Source organism: Hemiscyllium ocellatum, chromosome 19 (assembly GCF_020745735.1).
Source record: "Hemiscyllium ocellatum isolate sHemOce1 chromosome 19, sHemOce1.pat.X.cur, whole genome shotgun sequence".
In the NCBI taxonomy this organism is placed as follows: Eukaryota; Metazoa; Chordata; class Chondrichthyes; order Orectolobiformes; family Hemiscylliidae; genus Hemiscyllium; species Hemiscyllium ocellatum.
The window spans coordinates 61,703,020-61,725,594 of record NC_083419.1 but is presented as its reverse complement, the minus strand read 5'-3'; the positions used below and the strand labels follow the sequence as shown (position 1 = coordinate 61,725,594).

At 43.2% G+C, this 22,575-nt stretch overlaps 1 protein-coding gene across 1 annotated transcript in view; it reads left to right on the top strand.

Moving 5' to 3' along the window:
• tmtc1 (transmembrane O-mannosyltransferase targeting cadherins 1) overlaps window positions 1-22,575 on the top strand; it is a 171,973-nt gene that overhangs the window by 107,315 nt on the left and 42,083 nt on the right. Inside the window, exons 9-11 of the mRNA XM_060839995.1 lie at window positions 7,985-8,152; window positions 10,475-10,588; window positions 11,532-11,675. Coding sequence (XP_060695978.1) covers window positions 7,985-8,152; window positions 10,475-10,588; window positions 11,532-11,675 — 426 coding nt within the window. The remainder of the gene's footprint in view (window positions 1-7,984; window positions 8,153-10,474; window positions 10,589-11,531; window positions 11,676-22,575) is intronic.

Here is a 22,575-nt window from a genome sequence, read left to right as displayed (position 1 = left end):
AGAATAGCTGCAACAAGATCGCCGGTTTGTCTTCATTCTTGTCCTGTTTTGTTATCCTTCAGTAACCCGCCTCTCTAAGCACTCCGGCGTTGCTAAATTCCAAAGCCGAATGCGCTGACCCCGAAATTCCAGGTTGATCTCTCATTTCCCTTTTGTTCGGTTTTTCTGCTTGATCTGTTCAGCCCCAAAAGCAGTTAGCTTCACACAGTTTGGAGCCAAAGGTAAACAGATGCACGTTTCTTGAGAGCGTCTCGGCTTGGCTCCATAAAGCCATACAGCAGACATCCCAGATTCCACCAGTGCCTCGCATTAACAGTTTGGAGACTGTGGCCTGGCCGAGCTATTGTGGAAGAGGGCAACTGCTTGAAAAAGCTATGCAATTTATGCTGTTCCTGTTGTTCTTCATCACCAGCCCTGCAACTCAATCAATGTACATATCCCATTCACTTTGGAAAGTGAAAACATCCATCACCCATTCAGGCGATACATTTAACGTCATAGCAATTGATTGTGATGGAAGCTTAATTGTCTTCTCCCTTCTGATTATTTATGCAGTTACTTTACATCCATGTCCTTTAGTTATTGATTGATGTGCAATTGGAAAGCTTTCTCCTGCCTTGACCAACAAAACCCCTCGCAAATTTAAATATCTGTATTGAATTTGTTTTCTTTTGAACAAAAAATACCAATGCCAGTTCTCCAATTTTGAAACGAACCTCATCATCCTTGTGACCATTGTAATACCTCTCTCCTCAAGGTACTCTCGAAGGTTCGTATCCCACAGAATGGAGCACTCAACTCCAGCTGACGCCCCATCAGCCTTTTAACAAGATTTTGAAGAACTGCCTTTGCTTTTGTATTCTTCTGCGGATAAAACAGAGAAACCCATATGCGATTTTAATAGGCCTTCTCAGCTCAACTTGCCATCTTTAAAGATGAGTCAACATAAGTTTTTGATTTTTTACCCCTGCATTGAAGTCTCCCTCCTCCTAATGAAAAATAATCAATGGGCACCTCCTTCAGGAATAACCCTTTCCCCGTCTCTTGGTTCATTGTTCCTCAGTTTGGACTGCCAGGAGAAAGGCCAATTTTTTTATCCTTCAGGCATTTTTTTGACCACTCGATCCTCCACCCAGCCCTGCCTCAAATCTTGATATGCCATCCCTGATTCAGCCGGGCGGGTGGATAGATGTTCACATTCTGCCAAGGTTGCATCCATGTTATCCCTCGGTTAGCCTCAAATAACATATATTTTTCCAAATCAAACTGCACCACATTGCCCTGCTTTTGACGAGCGGCGATATGCATCGTCACTCTGTTATCCTGTCTGGTTTGACAGTCACAAATTACCAAATGGTGAACTACTGATCAATAGAAAGCTGGGTCTACAGCATGTGGAAATACAAGACCATTCCAATACCATCTTTAACTGTTATGGAAACCGTTTCCTTGTTCTAACTGACAACTGAAAGAATTGCAGATGCTGGAAATCAGAAGCAATAACAGAAATTGCTGGAAAAGCTCAGCGGGTCTGGCAGCATCTGTGGAGAGAAATCAAAGTTAATGTTTTGAGATCTAGGAGTTCAGCTCAATGCACCCAGGAGGGTGGCAGCGAAGGTGGAGATACCTGTTCCAAGGCCCATGAAATCCTAGCAGCATCTGAAAATGGCTGCCATTAGGTCAATGAATGACCTCAATTCATTAGCTTAACTGAATAAACATTCTGAAGTAGAGACCTATCAGCATAGATTCATAGAGATGTACAGCACGGAAACAGACCCTTCGGTCCAACTTGTCCATGCCGACCAGATATCCCAACCCAATCTAGTCCCACCTGCCAGCACTAGGCTCATATCCCTCCAAACCATTCCTATTCATATACCCATCCAAATGCCTTTTAAATGTTGCACTTGTACCAGCCTCCACCACTTCCTCTGGCAGCCCATTCCATACACGTACCACCCTCTGTGTGAAAACATTACGCCTTAGGTCTCTTTTATATCTTTCCCCTCTCACCCTAAACCTATGCCCTCTAGTTCTGGACGCCCCCACCCCAGGGGAAAGACTTTGTCTATTTATCTTATCCATGCCCCTCATAATTTTGGAAACCTCTATAAGGTCACCCCTCAGCCTCCGATGCTCCAGGGAAAACAGCCCAGCCCGTTCAGCCTCTCCCTGTAGCTCAAATCCTTCAACCCTGGCAACATGCTTGTAAATCTTTACTGAATCCTTTCAAGTTTCACAACTTCTTTCCAAAAAGAAGGAGACCAGAATTGCGCACACAGTGGCCTAACACATGTCCTGTGCAACCATAACATGACCTCCCAATTCCTGTGCTCAATACTCTGAATAAGAAAGGATAGTATACTAAACACCTTCTTCACTATCCTATCTACCTGTGACTCCACTTTCAAGGAGCTATGAACCTGCACTCCAAAGTCTCATTGTTCAGCAACACTCCCTAAGACCTTGCCATTAAGTGCATAAGTCCTGCTAAGATTTGCTTTCCCAAAATGCAGCACCTCACATTTATCTGAATTAAACTCCATCTGCCACTTCTCAGTCCATTGGCCCATCTGATCAAGATCCTGTTGTGATCTGAGGTAACTTTCTTCACTGTCCACTAAACCTCCAATTTTGGTGTCATCTGCAAACTTATTAACTATACCTCTTATGCTCGCATCCAAATCATTTATATAAATGACGAAAAGTAGAGGACCCAGCACCGATCCTTGTAGCACTCCACTGGTTACAGGCCTCCAGTCTGAAAAACAACCCTCCACCACCACCCTCTGTCTTCTGCCTTTGAACCAGTTCTGTATCCAAATGGCTGGTTCTCCCTGTATTCTGTGAGATCTAACCTTGCTAACCAGTCTCCCATGGGGAACCTTGTCGAACGCCTTACTGAAGTCCATACAGATCACATCTACTCTCTGCCCTTATCAATCCTCTTTATTACTTCCTCAAAAAACTCAATCAAATTTGTGAGACATGATTTCCCATGCACAAAGCCATGTTCACTATCCCTAATCAGTCCTTGCCTTTCCAAATACATGTACATCCTGTCCCTCAGGATTCCCTCCAACAACCTGCCCACCATTGTGTCAGGCTCACTAGTTCCCTGGCTTGTCCTTACCGCCCTTCTTAAGCAGTGGCATCACGTTAGCCAACCTCCTGTCTTTTGACACCTCACCTGTGACTATCGATGATACAAATATCTCAGCTAGAGGCCCAGCAATCACTTCTTTAGGTTCCCGCAGAGTTCTCGGGTGCACCTGATCAGGTCCTGGGAATTTATCCACTTTTATGCATTTCAAGACATCCAGCACTTCCTCCTCTGTAATATGAACATTTTTCAAGGTGTCACCATCTATTTGCCTGCATTCTATATCTTCCATGTCCTTTTCAACAGTAATACTGATGCAAAATACTTGTTTAGTATCTTCCCATTTTCTGCGGCTCCACACAAAGGCCGCCTTGGTGATCTTTCAGTTACCCTTTTGTCCTTAATGTATTTGTAAAAGCCCTATGGATTCTCCCTAATTCTATTTACCAAAGCTATCTCCTGTCCCCTTTTTGCTCTCCTGATTTCCCTCTTCAGTATCCTCCTACTGCCTTTATACTCTTCTAAAGATTCATTCAATCTATCCTGTCTATGCCTCACATATGCTTCCTTCTTTTTCTTAACCAAACCCTCAATTTCTTTAGTCATTCAGCATTCCCTATACCTACCAGCCTTTCCTTTCACCCTGACAGGAATATAATTTGTCTGGATTCTCGTTATTTTAATAAGAAATGTTAACTGTGTTTCTCTCTATATGAGTACTGCCAGACTTGCTGGGCATCTACAATATTCTCTGCTTTTCTTTCAATTTAACACAGTTGGCCTTCTGGTGCCCTTGATAAAATAAATATCCTCTGGTCCACCGTCCCAAAGCTTTTTCCTGCCATTTTATTGAACAAAATCCCCCTCTCAATCAGCCACAGCAAAAGGAATTTCTTGGTCGTGTATCACACTGCTGTCTGTGTTGGGTGTGATGTATTCTGAGAATGTCAAAGTTCATCAGTGATGCTATATTTGAAAGAAAATGTTCTGTCTTTGTCCTTTTCTAAGTGAAATAATAGACTGCATTGAATTCTGAGTGCCCATTCTGGGAGAAAAGTAATCCTTTTGCCATGGATTCCCTGTCCATATTTTGTCCCTGCTGGGCCATTCTACTGTTGTCACTTCCTGGGGGTGTGGCGGTGGTGGGGGAAGGTTTTAAACTTCAATTATGTTGAGGCCTTGAGCCTTCTCAGAAGAAGTAATCTGCGATATAGCTCTATTTTTTGTCAGTGATTACTTGAAGGTGACTTTTTCACATGGAACACCAAACTCCAGGCTATGCATTCCAACGGTCCCCCCCCCCCACCCCGCAACCCCAAACAAAAAACTCCATTCATTATTGCAATATTCCAAAAAATAAATCTGTTTGGAACAAGTAACTTGTTTCGCTTCAAGTCCCTGTCATTGGGCAGTGAAATTCACTTACCAGTTTATATTCCAGACTCCCCCACTTTTGTATGTATTCTACAGACAGCTTCCAAGGGAGTTAGGCAACACCAGATCTTATTGAATGGTACCTTAGGCTCTAGGAATTGAATGGCCCATTCCTGCTCCTAAGTGGCGCGGTGGCTCAGTGGTTAGCATTGCTGCCTCACAGTGCCAGAGACCTGGGTTTGATTCCCCCCTCAGGCGACTGTCTATGTGGAGTTTGCACGTTCTCCCCGTGTCTGTGTGGGTTTCCTCTGGGTGCTTCGGTTTCCTCCCACAATCCAAAGGTATGCAGCTTAGGGTGAATTGGCCATGCTAAATTGCCCAGAGTGTTCAGGAATGTGTAGGTTTGGTGCATTAGTCAGGAGTAAACATAGAATAGAACGGTAGGGGAATGAGTCTGGGTGGGTTACTCTTTGGAGGGTCAGTGTAGACTTGTTGGGCCAAATGGCCTGTTTCCACAGTGGAGGGATTATAAACATCTAAGTTCAATAGTTACTATTCTAATTAAGTCATGTATTAAACTGTTGAATCTGGATGTAGGTTTGTTCACTGAGCTAGAAGGTTCGTTTTCAGACATTTCATCACCATACTAGGTAAATTCTTCGGTGAGCCTCCACATGAAGCACTGCTGGCATGGCCTGCTTTCTAGTCGTGTTCAGCTTTCCTTGTGTTGGTGATGTCATTTCTTACAGTGAAGTTATTTGCTGTGGTGATGTCATTTCCTGTTCTTTTTCTCAGGGGTGGTAAATGGGATCCAAATCAATTTGTTTGTTGATAGAGTTCTGGTTGAAATGCCATGCTTCTTGTTGCTGAGAAATTGGTGGACTGGTGTTCACTGGGTACGCATTCTTTTTGAATACGTTGTACAGGTAATTTTTCTTTCTTCTGTGTAGTTCCTCTGTGTTGCAGTGTTTAGTGGATCGTTGAAGTAATGTTTTAATGCAGCTTCGTTTATGAATGTTGGGATGATTGCTTCTGTACTTCAGTATTTGGTCCATATGTGTTGTTTTCCTGTAGAAGCTGGTTTGAAGTTCACTACTGGCTGTTTGTCTATTGCAACATCTAGGAATAGCAGTTTGTTGCTTTCCTCCTCTTTAATAAATTTTATGCCAGTAAGGGTATTATTGATAGTCTTGAAGATTTCCTCCATTTTGTTTCATTCAGTGATGACAAAGGTGTCATCCACCTAGCGGGCCCAGAGTTTGGGTTGAATGGTTGGCAGATCTGTTTGAGTCTCTTCATTACTGCCCCTGATATCAGAGATCCCATGGGTGTTCCGTTGGTTTGTCTGTAGTTTTGTTCTTGAAGGTGAAGTGGGTGGTAAGGCATAGGTCCACTAGCTTGACGACATTATACTTGCTGATGAAGTTGATGGTGTTTGGTGTATGTATCTTTGGGTCTTCTAATAACGTAGTCAGTGTTTCCTTGGCCAGGTTGATGTTGATGGATGTGAACAGAGCTGTTACATCAAGGGTGACCATTATTTCATCCCCTTCTATCTTGGTGTCTTTGGTCTTCAGGAATTCTTATCCTATATTGTTATCCTGCCTGCAGACAAAGAACGCTTGACAGTCATTTTAAATCAAAGAGACTACATTGAGAAAGCAAACATACTATTTGCAGATACCAACACTTATCATCAAGTGGCAATAGACACAAGTGATAAAGGTGCACATTAAGCAGAGAATTTTGGATTTCAGATGAAATAGTGGGAGTGAGATTTGTGATCCAAAAGAGTAATTGCCACAACAACGAGGCAACCGAATCACAGCCCTACTTAAAAAAATTCAGAAATCTGGAGAAATAAATAAGACCAACTTTCAAAAAATGAAATCAGACAGATCCAACACACCACCCTTTTCCGGATTACCAAAAATTCATGAACCAGGAGCCTCCCCTCAGATCCATAGACTCGCTACCTGGAACACCAACTTACAGATTAGCCAAGGAGCTACACCAAAGACTAAAATACTTAATTGTAGACTCACACCACTCCATCCCTCCACCCAAGAATTCCAGAAGACCATCAAAGACACCAACCAAGATAGAAGGGAATGAAATACTGTCTCTTTTCACATTCGCAAGCAATTCTTTCATTCGCGTGCATGTGATAGAAGATCTATCTTGTATATGTGTGGAACATTTTTTGAATGATAGGGTTTTCTTTCTGTGTGACCTAGTACTCCCTCACTTTGGATAAATAGAATCATAGAATTCCTACAGTGTGCATGCAGGCCGTCCAGCCCATCCAATCCATATTAACCCACAGAGTATCCATCCCATCCTTTTAACCCTGTATTTACCATGGCTAATTCACCCCATCTGCACATCCCCGGACACTATGGGCAATTTAGTGTGGCCAATTCATCGAGCAGATCTTTAGACTGTGGAAGGAAACTGGAGGACTCAGATGAAACCCACACATACATGAGGAGAATGTGCAAACTTCACACAGACAGCCGCCAGAGGCTGGAATCAAACCTGGGTCCCAGGCACTGTGAGGCAGCAGTTCTAGGCACTGTGAGGTAGCAGTGCTAACCACTGAACCAATGTACCACCATTTTCAGGCCAGCACCCTCGGTCCTGGAGGAGTGCTGTCTCGTTTTTACTGTATTGGTTGTGTATGGTAGAAATGACTAATAAAAGCTACTATACTCTATTCTACTCAGTTGGTGGCAGGATATCTCAAAGTGATTTCTTAAGTAATCATAGGTTTAATGTATTTGTGCTCAATTATAATTTATATCTCTTCAGTGTCTAAGCTCTTGTAATCCTCTCCAGCCTTGGAAACTTCACTAATTCTCATCTCTAGTACATCGGTACTACCTTCAATGTACCATCAATGGTCTAGTTTCTCAGCTCTGGAATTGCTTCCTCAGTCCACCTTGTTTCTGAACCATTGCCTCTCCATTTTTGACTCAGCTTTCCATCACCAATTATAATCCTCATTCTTCAACTCATCACCTTTTGAAATTTGCTTGTGCTCCAACCACCTTGATGTGTTTTATTTTCTGCATTCAAATCGCTATAAGCAAGTGAAACTCGGCAGGTTTGGCAGCACGCGTGGAGAGAAGAGAAAGAGTTGATGTTTTGGCTGCAGCGGCCCTTCTCCAGAACCGTTCTCCACAGATGCTGCCAGACCTGCAAAGTTTTTCCAGTAATTTGTTTCTGATTTCCAGCGTTCTTTCAATTTTTTTCATATGTTAGCAAGTGGTTGTCACCAGGCAACCCACAAGAAATGTTCTTCCAAGGTTTAGGGAATTTTGAGTTTAATTTTGATACTCAATTTGAAATCATCAGGTTAGCTGCGATCTCACTGAATCTCAGGACAGGCTCAGTGGGTCGAATGGCCTGTTTTTGCTCTTATGCCTTCTGGTCTCGTGCGTGAGGGACACTTATTTTCCACATTGTTCACGTGTCTGTCTCCCTTTTGTTTTACAACTTCAGTATGGGATACTGCATCCTGGTCGTCCATGGCTTGAATCGATTGTGTGGCATTCTCAGTAAATGGGGAGCTACAGTTCTCACGGTAACCATGTTGCTTGTAGTAGGACTGTTCTTCTGGAAGACCCTGAAACAGAATGAGGTGTGGCTATCCAGGGAATCTCTGTTCAGGTGAGAGACTGTGATAGAAATGCATAACTGGGCCTGTACTCTTTGGGGTCAAGGAAAATTAGAAGTGACCCCATTGAAACTTCCAAATTTTTAGGACACTTGACAGAGTAGATGCAGAGAGTTTGTTTCCCGTTGTGGGAGGATCTAGGACCAGAAGACATGATCTCACAGTAAGCAGTCATGCATCTAAGACAGAGGTGAGGAGGAATTTCTGCACTGGGGGGAGTAAATCTGTGGGATTCTTTACCACAGTGTCAAGGCTGGATCATGAATTGTGTGCAAGGGGGAGGTAGTCACAATTTTTTATCAGTAAGGGAATGGAGGATTATGGAGAAAAGGCAGGAAAATAGAATTGAAGATTATTAAATCAACCATGATCTCACTGAATGGGGGGGGGGGGTGGAATTGATGGGCTGAATGGCCTATTTCTCTGACATTGTATGGCCTTACAAATGAGTGGAGCAGAGGGAAACCTTGAGTAAAAGGAGTACTCAAGAACATAGTGATAAAGGTGCACATTAAGCAGAGAATTTTGGATTTCAGATGAAATAGTGGGCGTGAGATTTGTGATCCAAAAGAGTAATTGTAACAACAAATCCATGTCCTCCTGCCATGATTCCCACTGCATATGTGTCAATAGGATGACGTTGCTGTTTGCTCTTCTTCAATCTCCTTCAGAGTTGGCCTCACTGGGGCACTGGCCTAACAGGAGCACCGAGTGATTTGTGCTGGTCATATCTCTGCAGGTTCCTTGTTGCCTCACTCAGTTTCCTTTGCTTGGGGAGGAGAAGCCTATGACAGAAAATTCCAAGAGTAGTGACAGGTATCAACGTATCAGAAGAATAGCCCTCTCACCAACTCCATCTCTCCCAATTTGGTCATCAAAAGAAATCTCAGAGCCATGGGGTTTGGGTTCAGCTGTACAAGTTGAACGATGAACAAAAGTACGAAAATAGGTTTTTCAAAACACAAAGGTGGAAGCCCAGTAATTCAAAGGGTATTGACTGTAAAGTGACCCAGACAGTGGTGTGAACATCATAGGAGTGGGCATCTTCCCTTCCAATGTTGACCATTGCCTTGATAGCCACAGCCAGAAATGAGGGGAAGCTGGAACTGTGGAGCAGTTGATATTCACCCGAATGGAGAGCAACGGAGCTAAGGTCCAGACATTGTTTCCAGGTTTGGATGCTGGAAAAGTGCAGCAGGTCAGGCAGCATCCAAGGAGTAGGAGAATCGACATTTTGGGCATGAGCCCTTCTTCAGGAATGGAAACGTCTGAAACTTCGGTTCTCCTGCTCCTTGGATGCTGCCTGACCTGCTGTGCTTTTCCAACAACACGTTTTCAGCTCTGATCTCCAGCATCTGCAGTCCTCACTTTCTCCAGGTTTGGATGGGTTGGTTAAGGAGTGAGCCAGATCTTCACATAACACTTTTCATTGAAAGAAAAACAGGCATTTTAAGAAAGTAATGGACACTTTGAGTGTGGCTTATGAAGCTTCTTCCCTGCTATTTGTTCCTTTTTATCATTTCTGAAAGCTATGAAAGACTCCATCAGTTCTTCATTCAGTTACCAGCATGCGCAGACTATACAAGGTATTGCAGCTGATCCTAATCCTGCCCCTTTTTGGTGTTCCTGCATGTATAAGGGCTTCACACAGGAGGAAGAACAGAATACTTATACACTTTTGCCTCTTTAACCCAGTGAAGCTATGGGTAATCACTCAGACTGAACAACAGCCCCCACTGAGCTCAACTGTCTGAACCCAAATTGGGATTGAACGTTGGGAGTACTTTTGTTGGGATGGTTGTGGGTAGAGACAGCATCTCTGAACCACTGGAATAACTCAAATAATATCATCTTTATCCTTGCATGTTGATCACTGGGTGTAAACCCTTGACATTCTTTCTTATGCGCTCATTTCCCTCTAACCACTTGGACTGTGCCTCGTATTGTCAGAGTTTGGCTAGAGTATCTCATCCAAAAAGCTGCAAGATCAGCAGGGATGCCCTGTTCACTCTTGCGTTAACAGTATTATGTTTTCTAGATAAGATTTCTTATTGGCGCACGCTCACCATACCAGTAGGAGAAATGTGTCGTGAGTAATGTAAAAGGGAGAGTAGGGCTAGTGTCCAAGATGGTGTCTTCAGGCCTTAAGAAACATCTCAATCTTGTCCTGTAAGTTAATTTGAAGTGTTAATGCATTACGATAGATACTTATATTAAATAGCCATTGAATGTAATGAAGATAATAAAGTGCTGCTTTCACTAAGACCCGTGCTGAGACAGTAATTCTGGTTGATTATTTCCCTGAATCTTTACAGATCTGGAGTTCAGACGTTGCCCCTTAATGCCAAGGTGCACTATAACTATGCCAACTTCCTGAAAGATTACGGTCGCCATGACGAAGCTGTTTACCATTATAAAACAGCTTTGAGGTAAGCAATGAGATCCATGTTTTCCTTCCTTTATTTACCTAACCTTCAGACGTAAAACATTTCCTGCAACAAAAGGCCAGCCTTCCACAGAAGGGGCTTGGCTCAGTGCTGAAAGTTTGTCATGTAGAGCGGCTGCTTGGCTGTAGTCCAACGCCTTAGTGCTTCCTGATGAAGGACAGTACAAAAGTTGCCATAGATACACCTTTTTTTCTGTTTAGGAATTAGTTAGTCTGCTTGCAGTTCAGCAGATGCAGAGCAGAGTATTATGCACCCCTGTCTTGTTTGCTGCTTTGTGTCTGCTTATCAAAAGATTGGTTTTAGGATTAAGGAACGTAGCATACCAGACAGACAGGCTTGATGTTAAAGTAAAAGGAAGGCTTACGGAAAACACAGAGATCCAAATCCCATGAACAAAACAGAAATACTTGAATTTCTCTCATACCTTATCGAAGTTTAGGATGTTCAAAAGCACTTCAGCACTGATGAATTATTTTAGAAGTGCAGTCACTCCTGTCATGTAGATCAATCACGACAGTTATTTTGTGCACAGTGCAATCATGCAAACAGCAGTGGAGATGACTGTGCAGTTTATCTGTACGTAGCTGGGGGAGAAACATTAGTTAGATTGCTCGGGGATTTGGCATGCTAACCATGGGATCTTCCCTTCATACACAAGCAATCACCTTCATTGAGGTGCCATTAAAAGATCATTGAAAAGTTGGCATAAAATTATATGAGATGTACAACTTTTAGGTAGGATGTTGTGCTAGGGAAAAGAGTCCCAGTCTGTTTGATTATTTCTGATGGGTAAAGTTACAGATGAAATGTCTCAAAGGTCTGCAGTCGACCCTGTAACATTGCTGTGTTGTGCCTGATAAATGGATTTACACAGGACTGAATTCCTACTGTTCCCTGTTGGGTTCTGCAATCTATTTTCTGCCAGGTTGTACCCACGTCATGCCAGTGCACTCAACAATCTTGGCACATTGACCAAGGACGTGTCTGAGGCAGAGGTCCACTACAGAGAGGCCTTAAAACTGAACCCTCAGCATAACCGTGCGCTGTTCAATCTGGGGAACCTGTTGAAGTAAGTGCAAAGATTTGGCATGTGCTTTGAAAATGTTTGGAATGTTGCGGTGCAGATGTTCGAGTCTGTGTTAAAATGTGATTGTAAAGCGGTCACTGCTACAAGCGGGTTTGACATTCTTCACCATCTTCAGTTTCTGGAAATTTTTCTTACTTATGTTAAACTATTCAGGACATCTTTTCTCATCCTCCAGCGCCGCTAAACTGCCCTGCTGCTCGGATAGGCCATTTCTCGCTGTGCACCCTGCATCCTGCAGCTGAAAAAAAGCTGCAGACTCCCTGCCCATCGGGGTGGGTTTACCTTTCTGACATGAAACTGTTTCTGTCGTCCTTCCTATATCATTATCATTGCTTGGCAACAGTTCAATTTTGTTCCCATCTTCTTGTTTTTTTTAAGACATTGAATTATTCACTGTGAGGGTTTTTCATAAAAGCTGAGTTATAAGCTCTAATATGTTTCCAGGCACTCCTACATCATTCCCAGAACTCAAAAATGAAATTAAGTCCATCACCTCTTATTGCACACAATATAGAAACACAAATCAAGCTTAAAGCTTTACTTAGTTCGGTCTACTTTAGAACCCAACTTTCCAAATAATAATATGCAGTGGACCATGTAGCAGAGCTTATCTGTGGTTTATCATAGGCACTGTCTGTACAATCCTAACTCAACTCCACCTGCAGCACAGCACTGCAAGTTTGGATTTGTTCTGTTTTTGTTATATGTAAGAGGAGATTTTGAGAGAGGTACTCAAAGTTAGAGGATGTTTTGAGAAAGCCTGTTGGGTGAATATACCTCTTGGCAGGATGTGCGCATTGCTGACTGGGCCAGTGTTTATTCCCTCGAGAAGGTGGGTTGACCCAATGCAGTCTATTTGGTGTTGGTACATGTGGTGAGGTAGCGAGTTCCAGAATTTTGACCCAGTGAGCCTGAATAAATGACAATTTATTTCCAAGTCAGAATGATGAATGACTTGAAGGAGAACTGGCAGATAGTGGTGTTCCCATGTATCTGCTGCCTTTGTTCTTTCTAGATTATGGATTTGGAAGGTGCTGTCTGAGGATCTTTGGAGTTCTGCAGTGCATCTTCTAAATAGTACACACTGCTGTTATAAGCATTGGTGGTACAGGGTGTGGGTGCGATGTCAAACAAGCAGGCAGCCTTATCCTGGATGGTTTCAAGTTTCTTGAGCATTGTTGGAGCTGCATTCATCCAGGTAAGTGGGGGGTATTCAATCGCACTCCTGATTTGTACCTTGTTGATGGTAGTCAGGTTTTGGGGAGTCAGGAAGTGAGTTACTTGCTGCGGAATTCCTAGCCTCTGACATGTTTCTGTAGCCACTGTGTTTATATGGCAAGTCCAACTCAGTTTCTGCTGACTGATGACCCTCAGGGCTTTGATAATGGTACAGTCAATGATAGTGATGCCATTGAATGCCAATGGGTAATGGTTAGATTCTCTCTTTTTTTCGAGCTGGTTATTGCTTGGCACTTGTGTGATGTATATGTTATTTGGCACTTGCCAGCCTAAGCCTAGATATGGACTAGGTCGTCTTGTATTTGAACATGGACTGCTTCATGGTGCTGAACAATATGTAATCATTGGCGAACATTTTCACTTATGACCTGATGGTGGAGGGACGGTCACCGATAAAGCAACTGAAGATGGATTGGCTGAGGACGCTCCCCTGAGGAACTCCTGCAGAGATGTCCTGGAGATGAGATGGCTGACCTTCAGCAACCACAACCATCTTCCTTTGTGCTAAGTGTGACTTCAATTGGCAGAGGTTTTCCCCTGATTCCCATTGATTCTAATTTGCTAATGCCCCACTTGGTTATATATGGCATTGATATCAAGGACATTCACTCTCATCTCATCTGTGGAATTCAGCTCTTTGGTTATATTTGATCACAGGATTGTCATTTGAGGGGGAGGTGAGGAGATTTTTTTTTTAAAGTAGTGAGTTATCTGAAATGCATTATCTATAAAAGTGGTGGAAGTTGACCCAGTGGTAACTTTTGAGAGAGAAACTGTGTATTTACTTGAGCAGGGGGAGTGGAATTCATTGGGCATTTCTTTCCAAGAGGTGGAGTAGAACAAATTGCCGCATTCAGTTTCTGAATGGTTCTATATTGTGAGAATTCTTTGAGTGTTCCAAGGTTTGTGCACCCAAGCATAGCAAGATCGCAGGGTGTTTGGCAGTAGTCCAGTTTGGAAAATCAGGTCAGATTTGTCAGCACAGATATTGCTGTTGTCGGGCCTATCGGTTTTGCGAACTGATTAATTAATTGTTTTCTGTCATGTTATTGCGTGGTGTGCAATACACAGTGCAACAAAACCTGTTTTGGCTTCACACTTGCTTTTCACTGTGGTTTCTTTGTTCTCCTCATTGATTGAGTGCAAGTTACCTCATCTTACCAACCTTCAAAATATAATAACCACTGTCAGACAATATTCTGGAGTCTTACTGTTAGCTTACATTGCTTACAATGTGGAGAAGGGAAAATTGGATTTCTTCCGTGGATTTGCAGAAAGAGGTATCAAGCTGTTGCCTTTCTGAAGGCGTGCTGCCAAAAGCATTCATTGTATGTCCATCAGACGATCAGATGGAGGTGGAGGTAGTTTACCGCTGTTGAATTGAATGGCAGGGGATTCCTGAGGTGCTGAATGGTCTACTCGTGTTCCAGTGTAAATAATGGCTGTGTTTAAAACTACTGCCTCAATGAAAAAAAATTGGCTGCCTGAAAGAATTAGAAATAAATTGATCTGTAAAATGCAGTTGAAAAAGAGGGCTGAGATGGGATAAGGGCTCCGCGTGGACCAGAGGGCAGTTGCTACTTGAAGGGAAAAGGGGCGAAAAACAATGAAATTCTAAAGGGAGATGTTGTGGACAAGGACTGAAGAATTATACATCTGTAGCTTCAATTTGTGTGCTTTGTATGTTAAAAACCTAACATGATATTAAGATACATAATCTAGTATGCAGACAAGTTATCCATGTATTACTATGTAGTTTATGCTCAAGCTCTGTGTGTTCACAGACAGGTGACACTCAGACCTTGACAGCAAATAGTGCCGCACCCATTTCTCAGGTGCAAAAGATGTGATACTCATCCGGTGTCATGCAATGACGTTGACACTCTGCGTCAAGAAAATAATTGAGGAAAAAGCAATGGAAGACTGCTCTGTGACCCCTTGGGTAATCACACCAGGTCCAGAAGATCTCAAGGTGCCATCCAGTTACACCAGCCCTGATCTCCATCCCTGTTGAGAATCTGTCCAGCTCCACTTGATGTGGTGCCAACCATCACCAGCACTGGCAGAGTTGCTGGTTTGTGGTCTTCAGCTTTCCGTTAACTTTGGGTTATTTGCTGCTTCGCGCCGTCTTCAAAAACCTAATCCTGATCTCAGAAAAGATCTTGCTGCTGCTGCATTGTGCTCAGTTGGCTTTTTCTATAGACATGGCGTGGTCTGTTCGGAATTCCCCTGGGATTGTTGGAAGGGGTGGGGTCAGCAAGGAATGTTGGAGGGAATGAGGAGCAAGCTGGATGAGGCGGTCGCTGTGGAGGAACGCACAGAGGATCTTTTTCTGAACATGACCTCACTGAAGCGCAATACCTTGGGCACCTGAGCTTTAGAAACACTAACTGTTGTCGATCTATGTCGGCTGTTACCTCTCATCCCTACTTTGTTCTGTCAAACTGGATACAGTTCCAGACACTGCTGCAATTCTGCATTGATGATGAGCTTTGGTGCTTACCTTGTCCAATCCCATTATTTGTTTCATTGCACTGGCACCGGGGGGGTCCATTGGGCAACAATTAATAAGTAGAAATTACATTTCTTACTTCTAACTCAGGCCACTTTTGACTTGAAGGATGTTTGAAGTGCATTACCCGGCATCCAATATTAATTTGAGGAAGTGGTGTGTGAAGCACTGGGACGTTTCTGTGGCTTCTGCTTGCTCCCTCCATTTACAGTATCAGGCCATTGTATTTCCGTCTCCATGCCCAGCTTCCCGAAAGGAGAGCGTGTGTGTCATTTTTCTCAGGTCGTCGTTTCATTTCTCCACTGTGAGGGTTTTGTCTTGCAGTGTCGCTCATTGCTTTGTGAACTGTGAACGGTGGTTGTGAGGCAGTCCTTTGTAAGACAGGTGAGAATGCTCGTATTGTTGTAGTGATTAGATTAGATTCCCCACAGTGTGGAAACAGGCCCTTCGGCCCAACGACTCCACACCAACCCTCCGAAGAGCAACCCACCCAGACCCATTCCCCTGCATTCACCCCTGACTAATGTGTGCTGGATGTTATTGTAAGATCACAACTGGACTGAGTTGGAGACAAAGCCGGGCAATGACTAAAACCTGACTCGGCCTCGCGGAGTCATGGAAAAGTAGGGAGACCATTCAGTGTCACAAACCTCTTTCACCATTCACTTAGTTTATTGCTGATTGTTTTTTAAACTTTATTTACCCATCTTTGTTGCCAACCCCTCAGTCGATATGCTGACCAAAGATGAATTTGACTTTCAATGTGTTTAATTGTATATGGCTTTGATGTGAGCCAGATGCCAAATGTGATCACGTTGACTGATCTCTACTCTGAGGTGGTTGGAAGGATAAATAATGTGGTAACTGAACTTAGGTGAGAGGTGAGATAAAGGAAGGCTGAAGTTTATTCTTGTTCAAGCATATGTTAGAGGCCTGAGTCATTCTCTTTTAAACTTGTGCCCAACTTACAGATGATCTATATCTTTCACCTTTGCTGCTTTTTTTTGGCAGTTGTTGACTCTGGAATTTGAAAAGATATACAGTAGCAAGCAGCAAGAATTTTTCTCTCCGATGGCCCTGAGCTGTCTTCCCCAAGGAGTGGTGGGAGCAAGGTTTAACTCTAACAAAAGGTTAAAGAGTAGGTGTCAGGTTGAACAGTGAGTGATGGTTGGGCAGGCAGGATGTGAGGCTACAATTAGATCAGACTGATGTTATTGAGGGATCTACTCTTGCTCCCAATTTTGTTTGTATGAAAGGATCTCTAATCAAAGCAACCTTTCTGTACAGGTCCAATACTTTGTGTACCACAATAAACATACTCCCAACCCAACCCAAACTCCTGGGAGTGGTGCAATGAACAGGGCAACCCAGCACAATTGGAGAAAACAATATCAGAAATTCACCCCATTCCCCTTATCAATCTAAATCAACTCAGAAGGTCACTCTGGTTCTGATCCATTGCAAACAATGCTTACTGTTCAAATATGATGGTCACTGGCCCAGTCTCATTTAAATTTTGAATTGAAAGCTCTAGACTTGGAGTGAAGTTTGAATCCTTTTGGCCATCATCAAAGCATGAATGTAGATTTTTTTCTTGTAGTTGGTAATATTCCAGCAAATGCAGGTTTGCAGCAAATTGACGTTTCTTTTCAGGTTATCAACATTAATGATAGGGGAGAGAGAGAGAGAAATGTTTTGTTTTGGAGGGTGGGGGGGGAGAATGCAGTCTGAGAGAAACTTGTAAATGCTTGCTTAATTTTTCACATCAATGACATTTCAAAGAACTGGAAGATAGTGTTCATCTCCTAACATCTTCCAGGTCTGATGAAAATCCATTGATTAGAAATGCTAACACTTGCTCTTTATCTAAAGAAGTATCTGATCTGTGTTTTTGCAACATTTTCTGGTTTTTAAATTCCCAGCATTCTCAGTGTTATGCTTTTTAATTAGTGATTGAGTGAATATTCCTATTTGCTTTTAATTATATCTAAGAATGGAAAATTCTACCAATAGTCTCTGAACCGAAAGAGAAAAATCATTAAAATATCTTGTCCTTTTAGACTATTTTCCTGTACATTATTACCATTTCCTTGAAAACTTTTTTAATGCGTGGATCTTAAATTCCTTTTCGCTGGGGTAACTTTGGCTCTATGTTGACTTGGGGTAAGCAATAAATTAGCCACAGGATTTGGAGAGATCAAGAAAGGGGAATGAAGAAAGAGTGTGAGGACAAAGGGGGTATTTTCAGATGGAAAATTGTTAACTAATGGAGTGCTGCAGGGAACAGTGATGGGACCATGCCTATTTACAATATAGATTAATGACTTAGGTGAATAAAGTAAATGTACTGAAACTATATTTGCAGATGGCACAAAAAAAAGAGATGGGAAGGCAAGTTGTGGATATGACGCATAGTATCTGCAGAGGGATATGGTCGGGTAAAATGAATGGTATCATTACAAAGGTATTTTAGTTAGAAGTACGGATGTCTTGCTTCAGTTATATAGGGCCTTAGTGAGACCACACCTAGATTAGCACATGCAGTTTTGGTATTCCTATCAAAGAAAGAATATACTTGCCATAGAGGGAGTGCGGCGGAGGTTCACTAGGCTCCAGGGATAGCCGATAGCTTAGGAGGAGAGGTTGGCTTGACTGGGCCTATATTCATCAGACACTAGAAAAATGAGAGGAGATCTGACTGAAATGTACAGTGTTCTAACAGGGCTGGATAGATTAGTTGTGTGGAGGGTGTTTTCCCTGGTTGAGAGTCTAGAATCAGGGGACAAAGTCTCAGGATATTGGGTGGGCTATTTAGCACTGAGATGAGGAAAGATTTCTACACTCAGGGTAGTGAACCTGTGGAATTTTCCACTGCTGAAGGCTGTGAAGTCTAATTGGTTATTTACTTGCTGAACTGCAGAACAGGGGCACAACTATTATATCAGCAATAACATGCAACAGTCAAGAGACATCAGATTGCTCAATACTTGCAGAAATTTGAGTTCCAATTTTGTCATAAGACACAGGAACAGAAGTAGGCAATTTGGCCCAATGAGTATATTCAAGAATGCGATGGATATGCTTTTAGATTTGAAAAGCATTGTTAAGTATGAGGAGAAAGTGGGAATATGGCACTCAGGTAGAGGATAACCCATTGATCATATAAATTGACAGAGTAGGTTTGAAGGGCTGAATGACTCACTGCTGTGCCTTATTTCTGTGCTCCAACAAAATTCTTACAGGGCTTGACAGGGTAAACGCACAGGTGGTTGTCTTCCTTTGTGGGGGGGAGTCTAGGACCAGAGGGCAAACTCTCAGAGTAAGCAGTCACCCGTTTAAGACAAAGATGAGGAAGAATTTCTTCTCTCTGAGTAGTGAATCTGTGCTTTACTGCAGAAGCTAAGGCTGCATTGTGAAGTGTATTCAAGGCTGAGATAGTCGGACTTTTAATTAGGTTGGGAATTAAGGGTTCAGGGAATGAAGCAGGTGGGTGAAGTTGAGGATTATCAAATCAGCCATGACCTCAGTGAAAGGCTGACTCATTGGGCCAAATTGCCTCCTTCTGTTCCTGTGTCTTATGGCAAAATTGGAACTCAAATTTCTGCAAGTATTGAGCAATCTGATGTCTCTTGACACCAAACAACTGTTGCATGTTATTGCTGATATAATAGTTGTGCCCCTATTCTGCAGTTCAGCAAGTAAATAACCAATTCAAAGTAAGGAACAGTGCAAAGCAGGAACATCACAGGAGCAGTGCTTGTGCCTTTTGTGTGGTAGCTGGCTGCATAGGATCTGTGTCTATTGCAACCTTACTGCTCCTGATCGCTCCCTGCTGGTCCAAGTCAGAAATGCATGCATGGCTGTACTGCTTTCCAAGGTTGAATTGCCAGTTCAATATTTCCATCAGGACTCATCTGAATGGGTTCCTTTTTTTTTAGTACACCCATGGGGACAAGGGGCCACTGGCTGGCCAAAACTTATTGCCCGTCCCTTGTTGCCCCTTGGGCACTCCAAGTATAATCAAAGCTGTAACAAGACTGGCAGAGAAGAAGCAATAAAGGTGGCTTCCTCTTCTCCTTACTTATCTGTTCAGCAGTGACTTTAGGTTGACATTTTATTTAGCAGCTCATTGCCTGCTTCCACTTGTTTTGTCGAACACAGCTCACACCAGATTTTCTTGGTTCCAGTTTTGTTGTTCAGCTGCTCATCACATCTCCAGCAGTCTCTGGTCACTCATTCGTTCCATTCACTGAAAGTTGGCCAGCAACACACTCAGCAATCCCTTGCTCTGCCTTACTGTTTGTACATCATCTTCGCAGAAGGACAGCAGATGTTGGAGACAAAGCTTTGAAAAATTGTGGTTTTGCTTTTTGTTGGTCTTTACCGCCAGCAGCCTGTGCGAACAAAACAAGTGATTGAACAGTTCTGTTTCCTGAATGGTTTTATCCTCCTCCTCCTGTCCCCATCTCTGGCATCACTCCATGATTCAGTGAGTTTACTCTTGCCTCAATAGGTCATGGGTTCAGGTTCTGCTCTAGTCATTTGAGCACACTACCTGAAGAAGGGCTTATACCCGAAATGTTGATTCCCCTGCTCCTTGGATGCTGCCTGACCTGCTGCGCTTTTCCAGCAACACATTTTTCAGCTCTGATCTCCAGCATCTGCAGTCCTCACTTTCACACTATCTGAGCACACATGCAGTACTGAGGGAATGCCGTACTGTCAGAGGCGCTGCATTTTCAAAACAATGTTAAACCACTCCAGCTCTTTCACGAGATAACTAAATATCCCATTCCATTAAAGTGGTGTAAGGAATTCTTACTCCTGCCAGTATTTATACCCCCTATCAATATCTCAGAAACAGATGAGCTTGCCACATATTTCATTCCCGATTCTGCAAACGTGTGGAGTGGAAATTGGCTGCTGTATTTTTTATGTTAAGACAGTGACTACACTTCAAAAGAATTTCATTAACTGTGAATCACTTTAGAATATTCTGAAAGCCACTAAACGAAGGCATGTCTTTTTTTTTGAAGTTCTCAGACAAATAGCTGACGGAATGTGCAATGGGAAGAGAAATAGCCAACATACAAAAAAGTCAGCGACTGATAATGAAGTAGTGAAGTGATCAAAGTGGCTTTAGTAGGTTTGACGGTCAGCATGGCAGTCACTGCTCAGAAGCAGATAACAAGGCAAAGCAAATGTGAATCTAAACGACCAACAGAGCGGAATACTGGTGCGACCACATTCTGTGTATTGTATCCACTCTCATCACTCAGACACATTCAGGCCCAAAGGTTGTTGGAATAAAAGACCAGTCTTTTACTTATATGTTTTATGTCTGATTTGAAGACATTTCTCTTGCTTTTCTGCACTGGAGAAGCAATGGGGGAAGCCCTATCCCAGCATCAATTGCGACAGCAGAAGCCCTGTATCAATGCCACACTGTTAAGTTTGAGTGAGGGATGCTGAGCTGAAGAGGAATTTATTTTCCTGCCCCTTCACTCCAATTCCCTGAATGTAGGAGCTTTGGCAGATCTGCAGACTACAGCTGGATGTCAGCTTTTTCTTGTTCTCATGAGGTTGATGCTTTGACGCTGTTTCAGTTGTGCTGAAGTCAGTTGCAGTTGATGTAGAGTGGAACTGAATATATGAGTGGAGTGCTGTCTGAGAACCTCCCTTGGGAGTATCAGTCCGCATCCTATTTCCAGACAGAGTCGCATCTGTCAAGAATTCGATATGGCTGTCAAAATGAACAGCCAACATTGTAGATTTTTGCCAATACCCTTTCCTCTCTTCTCTGCCTCCCCACTTTGATAGGAACTGATGTTTTGCTGGTGTACCATTCCGTGAGGGTTAGATATTAAAACTGCGTGGTGATAAACCCACCTTGTGACTCCCCAAAGCCTGTCCACCATCTACAAGGCACAGGTCAGGGGTGTGATGGAGTACAGTCCAGATGCCTGGACAAGTGCAGCTCCAGCAACACTAAAGAAGATCAAACCCCTTTCCAGGTCGCAGCAGTCCCACTGATTGACACCCCGTCCAGCACCTTCGGCCTTCGCGCTCTCTGCCACTGGCTCACTGTGATGAACAGTGCAATAACTCAGAGCTGAAAATGTGTCGCTGGAAAAGCGCAGCAGGTCAGGCAGCATCCAAGGAACAGGAAATTCGATGTTTCGGGCATAAGCCCTCCTTCAGGAATTCCTGAAGAAGGGCTTATGCCGGAAACGTCGAATTTCCTGTTCCTTGGATGCTGCCTGACCTGTTGCGCTTTTCCAGCAACACATTTTCAGCTCTGATCTCCAGATCTGCAGACCTCACTTTCTCCTAGTGCAATAACTCACCAAGGCTTCTCTAACAGCACCTTCCAAATCTGTGACCTCGACCAGCTGGAAGGACAAGAGCAGCAGATGCATAGAGCACCATCACATGCAAGCTCCCCTCTAAGAGACACACCAGCAGACTTGGAACTAAACCACCGCTTTCTGCCAAATACCTTGGGATATTTCCCAATGTCAAAAGAGCGTTCTAATATATAAATCACTTAAGATTAGGGCTACTGGTTGAGGTTGCTGAAGGTGGAGGAAGTGAGTTTACGTTGCTGATTTAATTTTGGGAGAGTGTCAAGTGTGTGAGCTTCCTCGAAATCATTCTTCACTTTTTTTTTGTGTTCAACTGCCTGTTGGTTTGTTGTTCCTCACCAGGGCGCAGGAGGGGTGGACAAATATCTGGGTCCAGTAAACCAGGCTCTGTGGGAGGAAGGTGTGGAGGGTGCCCCCTCGTCTTCTCAGCAGGATGTGGGAGGGGTACTGTTCTCAGGGTAGGGTCACTGTACATGGGTCATGAGGCAAAGCCAGGCCCCTGACCAGGGGCAGCATTAGGGCCTGTGATTCCTGTCCCTCACCCTGATCTGTATCTATGGCAGCAATAAGCTTGTGTTTTGCGGTACCATATAAATGTTGGATAATAGAAAAATGTGTCATCAGATGCAGGAAGTCAAGGCTGGTGCTTCTAAAATCTGCATGTGTAAGTGATCCTGGGCAGGAATGTTTTGCAAGCAGAAGTTGCCGTGGTGACCCTCCATTAGTGTTTTTCATGAAAAGCTATAATATGACTTGAATGGTTCAT